Source organism: Phaethon aethereus (genome assembly GCF_964289735.1).
Source record: "Phaethon aethereus genome assembly, chromosome: 13".
Lineage (NCBI taxonomy): Eukaryota > Metazoa > Chordata > Aves > Phaethontiformes > Phaethontidae > Phaethon > Phaethon aethereus.
The window spans coordinates 1537004-1547399 of record NC_138589.1 but is presented as its reverse complement, the minus strand read 5'-3'; the positions used below and the strand labels follow the sequence as shown (position 1 = coordinate 1547399).

General features: G+C 56.8%; 1 protein-coding gene across 1 annotated transcript; it reads left to right on the top strand.

Annotated features, from left to right (window-relative positions):
- Positions 1 to 3754: 3754 nt before the first annotated feature.
- On the top strand, positions 3755 to 4881 carry CCL17 (C-C motif chemokine ligand 17; the record flags this gene model as incomplete). The annotated part of the gene is made up of 3 exons (XM_082005624.1): positions 3755 to 3821; positions 4144 to 4255; positions 4627 to 4881. The coding sequence occupies 3 exons, from the start codon at positions 3755 to 3757 to the stop codon at positions 4730 to 4732; spliced, it is 285 nt and encodes a 94-aa protein (XP_081861750.1). The 3' UTR covers positions 4733 to 4881.
- Positions 4882 to 10396: the final 5515 nt, after the last annotated feature.

Genomic DNA, 10396 nt, shown 5'->3' with positions numbered 1-10396 from the left:
CACATCCTTCCCGTAGCCTCCGTGTCTCCTGACTCCGGGCAGGACTTGGTGGTCCCCAGTGTCCAGCTGTAGGAAGCAGGCTTTGGAAGAGACTCTTGTTTGCCTCTTTTTAAAGTGTCTTTCCAGGCTGCAGGACCTGGCATGGCCCGTACCTGGAGTCGCAGGGTGAGCAGTGACTCCGGGATGGAACGAGAGCCATCGCCTTTGGTTTGTGTTCGTACCCTGAGCCAACCAGAGCTTCGAAATGGAGCTGGGGAGACCCTCGAGTGAGCACCCCAAGGAAACATGGGGTGGGGGGAGCTTTACACTCAGAAAGCTGAGGTTTTAACAGACGAAAAATGAGAATGCTTCATGTTGTAAATGGAGAAGACTCAAAGCGACTGCAAGAACAGAAGATAATAGGGAAAACTTATTCCTAACCCTCCCACCGCCTCCTTGGGGACAGGTTTGAGGCTCTGGGTGATGCCCTGGCTGTGTTTTCCAGCACAGCTGGGTGTGCTCGGTCATCTGCTGAGACCCCCGTTCCAACCGTGGGGCTTGCTCTGCCCAGCAGCTGCCTCCCCACGCCGGCAACCATTGCTGGCAAAGGCTGCACCTGAGGTGTCCCCCGAGCTTCCCTCCTAGTCCTCCTGCAGAATCAGGAGGATGCTGTTTATTCTTCCTGCAAAACGAGCAAATCCTCCGGAGCCCACTCAAATGAAAAGGGAACGCAGGCCGGCAGCGGGGCTTTCCAGCACTCACCAGTTAATGAAGCACATCAGCCTTTCCCTCCCCCAAAAGTAAAAGAATAAATGTCAAAGGGCGTCCAGGGAGTCATGGATTGTCCGGCTGCGATGGCGACGGCTGGAAAAGGGAAGCAGAGCACCCCAGGGCAGATCTTCTGCCAGATAAGCAAGCACAACTCCGCAGAAGTGGGGCCCCGCTCGTGTTTTACTCCTCCGGGACCTCTCTATCCAGCGCAGCCTCTTCCCTCTTCCCTGCCCCTGGCTGCTGGGTGCCCCCAGCACTGTGTGCTGCCCTGCCCGCCCACCCAAGGCATCCCCCAGAGCTGAGGGGTGGGCAGGTGAAGCCCCAGGCCACGGGGAGACATGCCACGGGCTTGCCGCAAGACCATGCCCGTCCATCCCCCAAATCCTTCTGTGCGGGTCAGGGTCCAGCCCTTGGACGGTGGCTTCGCCCCAGGCGTGGTCAGGGCAGGCTGCGTGGTCCCTTGGTCCGCGGCCGCCGGGGAGCCTGCGTCCCCCCAGCTTGAGGACACCTGCCACGGGTGGGACAGCATCGTGCCAACCGGCACTTGGTGGCCCTGCTCCTGTGCACACCACAGGCAGGACAACATGCGTTGGGAGCGGCACTATGGCCCGTGTCCCCAGCTTGGCTTTGCCAGCCCCACTGCAGCTCCCAAAAGGTTGCCTGCTGGGACGGTCCCCATGCGATGGGAGGCTACGCCGGTCCCAGCAACCACGGGCCAGGTTTGGGGAGAGGCACGCCAGTCTGCAAGAAGGAAGCCTGGGGCAGAGCAGAGGTTGGGGAGGTGGCCAGGAAGGGAAGGGAGCACCCACAAAGCTGCGGGAGAAAGGAAAGGTGCTTTTGGGGATCAGCAGGAGGGCACGAGGCGTTCGTTACAGCCCGGGGAGACACTGCGTCGCTGGGCTGGATGCACCAGGAAGGAGTGGCACTGCCCTTAGGGGTTGTGGGACCTGTTTAGAAATGCTTTATTTTCAGTCTTCTGGCGGCTACACATCACTGGTGGCCTCATGCCAGCTCCTCCTGGGCCAAGTCATGCTTTTGAGGCACAGGGACTCCGTCCCTCCACAGGAGCTGGGCCAAAGCGCAGCAGCTACACGGGTCTCAGAACGTATTTTAACCTGTCGTGGCTTAGCCCCAGCCGGCAGCCAAGCACCGCGTAGCCGCTCGCCTGCACCCAAGTGGGATGGAGGAGAGAATCGGAAAAAAGCCCTGCTGGGTTGAGATAAAAACAGTTTAATAGGACAGCAAAGCAAGAGGAAATAACAACAACAACAACAAACAATAATAATACCACCACCAATAATAATAACGAAATACACAAAACCAAGTGATGCACAATGCAACGATTGCTCACCACGCGGTGATCAACAGCCCATCCCCGAGTGGTGATTCCCACTCCCCGGCCAACTCCAGAGAGAGACATATATATATATATTTATATACTGAGCATGACGTTGTATGGTAGGGAATATCTCTTTGGCCAGGCTGGGTCAGCCGTCCCATGCCCCTTCCCAGCTCCCTGTGCACCTCCTCGCTGGCAGAGCAGGGGAAGCTGGAAAAGTCCTTGCCTGGAGTACAAGCACTACAACTCCTTGGCAACAACTAAAAACATCAGTGCTCTCAACGTTATTCTCACCCTAAATCCAAAACGCAGCGCTACACCAGCTATTAGGAAGAAAATTACCTCTACCCCAGCCAAAACCAGGACAATCATTTCTAGTCGGTTGTGAAGAGCCTTGGCATACCCTGCCCAGGCTCCTTGAGCCTTCAGCAGCAGGAGATGTGTCTTCTACTTCAGCTGGGGTTGAGGAGACCTGGGCATGGCCAGAGCAATTCTCAGCATCGGGTGGTCTTCCCCCAAGTTTTTTTAAAAGGCACCCAGGGATAACACAGTCCCAGGCATAATGTCCTGCTCCAAAGGGGCAGGGAGTGGCTGGGGGGTGCCAAGGTGAAGGGTGGCCCTTTGGGCAGCTCACAGTGGATGAGGGGGGACTGTGGTGCCCCAGGGATCTGGATGGGACCCTACTGCTCCATGCATCTGCTTACAGCCTGGAAAAAAAGAGGGAATGGGGAAATAAGCTTCAGAGCAGGGGCTGTGCATGACTGGCAAGGACCTGCGGAAGGGTCCGGTGGTCCGAGTGGCCGGGTGAGGAACAAAGAGTTGAGCACAGTAGGGAGCAGCTGTCCCCAGGTTGACAGAGAGGCCGGAGCCCCTTCCTGCAGGTCCCTGCGGGATCCAGGAGGGTTCAAGTCTGCGAAGGGAGGCAAATGTTGGAAAAAACACCCCAAGAACTTGGAACACCAACTTTTCCTTCCACTTCCCTCAGCCCAGTTCAGCCTCCTGCCCTGCCCTGAAGCCAAGGGGTGACTCAGCTGCACCCCCGTCTCCTTTCACCCCACGCTTCCCAGCTATGGACAGGGATTTTTGATGGAAAACTTGTGTTCCTCTCCGGAAGGGCAGACTGGAATGCGATGCGGTTTCTGGCAGCGTTTGACATCTTGCAGCTTTCGAGCCGCAGAGGGCTGGTGGCAGCAGCGGTCACCGCGTTCCTGCTTAACGCTCCCCGGCGAGTTCACAAGCCATCCCACCGTCTCCAGCATGTTTGTGTTGGCTCTGGGGCTGAAAAGTCACTTTGCGCCAATCCCCCTCTCCATGGCTTTGGGAGCCCTCGGGTTTTCGCCTCTGTGGAGGAGGATTTCACTTCCCTTGTGGACTCTGCGGCTTTCCCACGGACCCATCTCAATGAATGCAGAAGTTGCTGAAGGCTCTTCAGTCATTCTAGGTATCCTCTGGGTCAGTAACCCTCCCACGTGACATGGAAATCCCCGCGGCTGAAGGAAACATGCAGGGCTTTCGCTTGAATTTGGTCGAAATTCTTCAGAAAAGGGCTCATGTGGGGAGGGGATGGAGAGGATAAATCGAGCACCTCCTCGCCCAAGATCGCAGTTGAGCTCCTTCAAAGAGGCAGAGCAGCACCCTGTGAGGAAGAGCCCTCGCACCGTCACCATGCTCAGTGCAAGGACAGTCCTGGTGCTCGTGATGCTCCTCACCCTCTCCTCACGCTGTGACGCAGGTAAGGCACCCCCACGGGCCACCGCGGTGGGTCAGGGCTCGGGGTCACCCCGCTGGGGGGGTCAGGCAAGAAAGGCCAGCGTGGAGTGGAGACGGTGCTGCTGCACGTCCCGGGGTGCGGGGAAGGATGGAGATGGCACCTGGGGCCAGGTGGCTTTGGCAATAACCTGGAGCATCCTCCTGCCCCGGGAAGGAAGGGATCGCCTGGGGCTCCTCACGGCAGCGTCTGCAGAACTTGGGGGATGTCGTGTGCCTTGTCATGGGGGAAGGTCTTAAAGACTGCTTTCCAAAGCCAGCGTTCACCTTCTCTCTCTCTTCTCCAGGCCCTTACGCACCGTCCGAGTGCTGCTTCCGTTACGTAAAAGCCCCTCTCCGGCTGTCCAACCTGAAGGGTTTCTACACGACTCCCAAGGACTGTTTTTCCCCAGCAATTGTGTAAGTTCTGGTAATTATTTCCCCACCTCTGTGCTGTCTCCTAGACCACCGTGGGTTCAGTTCACCCATCCCACCTGGGGACAGGACCGGGACACGTCTATGTGGCCTCCACAGGTGGTTGTCTTCCAGCATAAAGAGGGGAAGACGTGACTGGCCACTTCTATAGGGCAGAGTTAAGGACACAAGTCCATCACTGCTCCTGAAGGCGCTGCACAAAGAGGCATCGGGCTGCAGGATGAGCTGTTTCTCAGACACCAAGTACCCAGGAGCAGCGTGCGGGGCCAAAGGGAAAGGAGAAGGAGTGCAGGAAAGGGAGGATGGCATGGACATGAGTGAGGTTTCTCACCAAGCTTCACCTTTCATCTTGGCAGGTTTGAGACCAGGAACGGGACCAAGGTCTGCGCAAACCCAGAGATGACCTGGGTGGAGAAAACAGTGGAGAGGCTTCAAAGAAAGAAAGGACTTCGTGCCCCGTGATGTAGGGCGGTTGCCCCGGTTCAGGCTACCCAACATCCTGGTGGGAACGTTTATAGTCGTCCTCTTGGAAAGGGCTGCGGAGGTCCCTGATGCTGAGGGACGGCACTGACTCCCCAGAGCTCCGCGCCGCGTCGGCCAGCCAGGCACCCGCTCCTGGGGTGCTGCCGCCCTGCCCGCACCCGCCTGGCTGAGCGCAGCCACAAAATAAAGGTTTACTTCACGTGGTATTGGCGAGCGGTGTCCTTTCTCCTCCCAGCACCGGCAACCGTGCTGCTGGCGGCCGGCCGAGGCACGGAGCCAGCCAAGGGGCTGGGGTGGGACGGGGGCTCTTCCCACTTGCCTTCCAAAACCTCATGGGTCTCACTGGGGCAGGCAGGGAGGGGGGGCGGGAGGGTGCTGGCATGGATGCTCTGGGCATTGGGGTGCTCCCTTCAAGGGGACCCAAAAGGGACTGAAGACTCCTTTGGGGGCTTTTAGGTGCGAAACTGCCATCGGTTTGGGGCTTGGAGCTTTCAGCTTGTCCCTTGCGTGCGCCCCATGGATGAGCAGAGCCTGGCTGCCATGTCTCCCCCGGGACTTCAGTGTGTCAGCGCTGTGCTGCAGAGGAGGGATTTCTCTGCAGGGCTCCCTGGGCAGGTAGATCAGACGGGGGATGCTGAAGAAGACAAGGGATTCACCCACGTTCAGCCGTGGAAATCCCCTCCGTGCCGGGGAGCTCACCGGGCATCCCTGCCTGGGTTTTGGGATGGGGAGGAGAACTGGAAGGGCAAAAGCTGGAAAACTCGTGGGCTGAGGTAAAGAGAGCTTAATAGGTAAAGCACAAGCAAAGCAAGATAAGGGATTCATTCACTCCTTCCCACTGGCGGGCGGGGGTTCAGCCGCTGCCGGCAGAGCAGGGCTCCATCGTGCATGACGGTGACTTGGGAAGACGAATGCCGTAACTCTGGATAACCCCCCCACTTCCTCCTTCTTTCCCCGAGACAGTTTAATTGGGGGGGGGCAGAAAACCAATCAATAAAAAAAAAAAACACCCAAAAAAACCCCCGCCAAGAGATGCAAAAGCCATCTCCCCCAGCCAGTCCCCGAGCAGCAGCCACCCTGGCAGCCCCACTGCCGGCACTCCCAGCTCCTGGGGAATGGGATTTCGGCTGCGGTGCTTCCAGGGATGCTTTCACGGCAGAGGGGAAACCCATCCAGTGCTGAGGGATGACCTCGACAGGACTGCGGGTCTGGAAACCAGAAAACTTGTACCGACGCTGGGGAAGGTGAGCGAAGGGCCGGGAGGGAGGCGATGCCCCACTCGGCCCCCGGTGCCGGCTCCTCCAGGTGATGGGATGCTCGTCCTTGCTCAGCTCCGGGCGCCTGGGCACGCTGCGCTCAGCCTCCCCACAGTGCCAGGCTGGACCTTCCCAGCCGGAGCTCCGGGCTCTGGGTTGCAGCCACGCCACGGCTGTCAGGAGAGGGCACCAAGACCAAGCAAACAGGGTGTCTCCATGCTCTGAAGGCTCCTGAAGAGGGAAGGCAACAGTTAAAAAACTCTTCCTTGAGCTGAAGCTCCTCCTGGTGCACCCCATAGATCCCCACCTGCCTCTTGCTGCCCATGAGACCTCCAGCTCCCGGACCTACAGGGAATGGACCAGCCCCACCAGCCCCCCCCACCTCTGATCCCTTCCAAGCAAGGCCCATGGAACCAGAGAACGGACATGGCAGGGACACGTGGGACCCCAGGGCAGCCTTTATACTTGTATATTAAAGAGCTGGTTTTCTTCTGCTTTGATTTCTTTTTCTCTCCCGTGCATTTGCACTGCCATCGGCTTTATCTCTTGCGGAGTAATTGCCCGCTGCTTAGACACACACTCTCAGCACCACCACTAATTAATTGAAGAGACACGTAGGTTGCTATTACAGCCATTAACCCGATACATACAGACCTGAACAACGTTTTAAGCACATTTCCAAACCATCCGCCAAAGTCTGGTGTCCGACCCCACCCGTCAAAAGGGTAGGGTTTTGTTTTGGGGTTTTTTTTTCATTTTACGAAAAAACTTTAGGTGGCTTTGGATTGTCATTACATCTCTTTCTATTCGCTTGTCTTGGTCCACGCAGAAAAGACAACTGGTGCTCATGAGAGCGCAAACCCCTCCTTTGGCCTCCAACAGATCGTCTAACGCTAACTGGGCTTGAGTCACCATTTGAGATCTAGATTTGACCTCTGTTGGTAAGGTCTTTTTGCTATCTACCGTAGGGTTTGTAATACTATTTCCCTCAACACATTCACTATCTCCTTTTCCAATTCCATTATTCCTAGCCATGGCAAGAAGCCTCTGGTGAATTTATGAAAAAGTGGGTTATTGTTATAGTTTCGCCTTTGCCTTTTCGGCCGTGGTCGATGGTCATGAAGGCTTCCTCCAGAGAGGGTTTTGGTGGCGTCAGCGTCAGGGACCAGCATCCCCAATGTGCAAGTGCCTTGCGCTCTTCCTTTTTTTTTTTTTTTTGGCATTTGTCATATGCAGAGGATTCACATACCCTGTTAAACTATGATTTTTTATGATTAGCCGCACAAAAAAGAAAACATTGTATGAGTCAGGGAGTATTTCCCATCTCTACTTCTTGTTGTTGCTCATGCCTACCCATTTTAACTTGTAAAGTAGGGTTTTTTCCTCAGTCAAAAAATCTGTATTCAATGATAAATTATAGTGAGGTTGCGGTTGGTCTCCAGACCACCAATAAAATCACGTGCACAGCCCGTCCCTCCTCTTCTCTCCACACAGGCGGCTGCTTTGACTTTGCATTTGCCCAACCCGGCAAATCTGGGGGAGACCCTGGAGCTCCGCACCTGGAGAAGAGGCTGTGCCACCGGTGGGGATGGCCCGGGAGGTTGCCGGGAGCACCCCGGGCATGGCGGTTTTGAACGGGCTGGAGAAGACTAAAGCCAAGCCCAAAGGCCCACTGCTGGGGCAGGGACACAGAGGAAAGCCCAGTCCTCCAGAGAGCCTCGTGAGCCCTCTCCAGGCCTTCAAATACCCCACGTGCACTGATTTGCTTTATGAAGAGCAGATAGTGGAGGCATCTGCTCACGCTTCTGATGGGACTGGGCTAGGGAAAAGGAGGAGGGACCGTGTGCCTCAGACAAGCCTGAAAATGGAGCTCAGAGCTTGGCACATGAAGTTTTCTGCCTGAGGAGATGTTGGCTGCAAAAAGCCATCGGCTCAGTTCTCCCTTAATTACAGCTCTTTGCTTTTAACTGGTGTCTAGGAGGTGGTGTGACCCTGGTGGCTTGTTGGGCTGGAGAGTCTGTGCATTAGGGACGTGGTAGGACCTGCAAAAGGGAAGGTGGGAGAGCCAGGGGAGATGCAGAGACTGTAGAAGGGGGCTCAGGGGCTGTGTGTCGGGTATTTTCTTCCTGCAGAGGCCCTTCCTGGGAAAGTGGCATTAGAAACCAGCGGTGCCGTGCCCACCTGGCCACATGGCCACCCTGCTGCCATGCCAGATAATTACCAGATAATAAATTAACAGACCCTAAGTCCTGCAGACCGCATCTTCCAAACCAGAGTCATCAGCACATTTGATTTGTTTCCTTCTCCTTTCTTCTTCCAGAGAAGTCGCGCAAACTTGAGACAATCTTCAAGGAAGTCCGTTTCCACCTTTCTTCTCCAAGAAGCCCTGGCTTGCCCCATCCCCAAAGCCACAGCCAGGACCCCTCCCACGCTCCCATTCACCCCGTGTGGGTTCCCACCATCATCCCATGGGGGGTCCTCACCACCCCTTGCATGCAGATGGCAGCTGCAACTCGCCTTCCCGGGAAGCTGATCTCTGAATGGAAGCTGGGCTGATGTCCACCAGTGCTCCATGGTGCTGCCGCCGGGGCCTGTGCCACCCGCCCCTCCTGCCCTCAGGGTCCTCTCTGGGATCTGGGATGACTCTCTTGGGGTTGTGGTAGGGTTTGTCGCATCTCCCTGCGGAAACGACCTGTCTGATGACCACAAGCCCCCACCCCTCTGACCTTCTCATTTCGACCCCATCGCCGGCGTGGGAGGCAGAGGTAACGCTTGGGATCGGACTCAAACTCTCCTCAGATGCCCTGCTGCTGTTGCCCCATTTCTTCCCCTTCTAGAAAGTCTCCAGGACCCACCAAAATCACCTCTGTTCCTGGGTCCCTCCTTGCTCTGTCCAATGTGTCTTTTCCTGCCTGACAACACCTGCCCCATCCCATCACATCCCATCCCATGCTGAGGGCTTCAGCAGGTCACTGCCTAACCCAGCATCCTTGGTATGGCCAGGGTGGCTGGGGAGGCCGGTTTGGAGGGGACTCATTAGTCACTTGCCTTTGATAACTCAGGCAAATCAGCTAAACCCGTCAATGACCTATTCCTGCTCAGAGATTTTGGGTTGTCTCGCCTGTTAGAAATGAAGAGGCAAGTGTTAGACTTGAGGCTTCGCCTTCACAGAAAGCTGTTTTTAATCTGCTTTCCTGGGTAAATTTCGGTTCCCCCAAAGCCTCCTGGAAGCCCCTCACAGCCTCGCGGCTCTTCCACAGAAAGCAGAAGTGGCTGCCCTGCTCCTCAGCCTCTTCCAGCCACTGCTGGATGTGCCCCCAAAATAAACAGCGACAGAAATCCCCCAGTCCCTGGGAAAAGGCTTCTTAGAACATGCTCAAAAGTTCTGGAAAAGTGGTGGAAGTGGGTGGCATGCAGACAATAAATTACGGTGCCATCGCGGCCAAAGCCACCCACTCCAGGCAGGGTGGCAGAAAGCAGGACAGAGGAAGAGCCCTCATCCAGCCACCATGCTCGCCGCAAGGATGGTCCTGCTGCTTGTGCTGCTCCTCACCCTGCGCCGTGCCGCAGGTAAGGCACCTTGTGGGCTGCAGGTCAGGGCTGGGGGTCCCCACTGGGCATGTCCCGTTGGGGAGATCAGGCAAGAATCCCCAGCGGGGAGTGGGGACGGTGCTGCTGGCCGGAGGAGCAACGCCCTGGTCGGGGCAGGGTGGCACGTCCTGGGGTGCAGGGAAGGATGGAGAGGGTGCTGGGTGGCTCAGCAAAGCTGGTCCTGGGGAGGTGCTGGAGGAGCTTGGAGGAGACTCGCCCAGGTCTCAGCTGGATGAGCGAGTGGTTGGAGGGGTGGGGGAAGCAGCTCTTTGGAGCCTCCCAAAACACTTTGCAAGTTGCGCCCCTGCCTTGGAAACCCCCAAAACCTCACCCCCAGACCGAGCACCCCTGACCTCACCATGCACTTTGGCAGCTGCAGCAGTGAGGGCTGTGGGGTGCCAGGTCCCACACACAGAGTTGTTAAGGTTGGAAAAGACCTCTAAGATGACCAAGGCCAACCATCAACCCAACACCCCCATGCCCACTAAACCATGTCCCCAAGTGCCACGTCCACACGTTTTTTGAACATCTCCAGTGATGGTGACTCCACCACCTCCCTGGGCAGCCCGTGCCAATGTTTGGCCACTCTCTCCGTAAAGAAATTTTTCCTAATATCCAGCCTAAACCTCCCCTGGCGCAACTCGAGGCCGTTCCCTCTCATCCTATCACTGGTTCCTTGGGAGAAGAGACCAACCCCCACCGCGTCCCACGCCGCTCCCCTCCCCACGTTTCCCAGGCTTGTGCGTGCTGCCTCGGAGGGAGACAACTCCCTGCTGTGGGATGCCGTGGGAGCTGC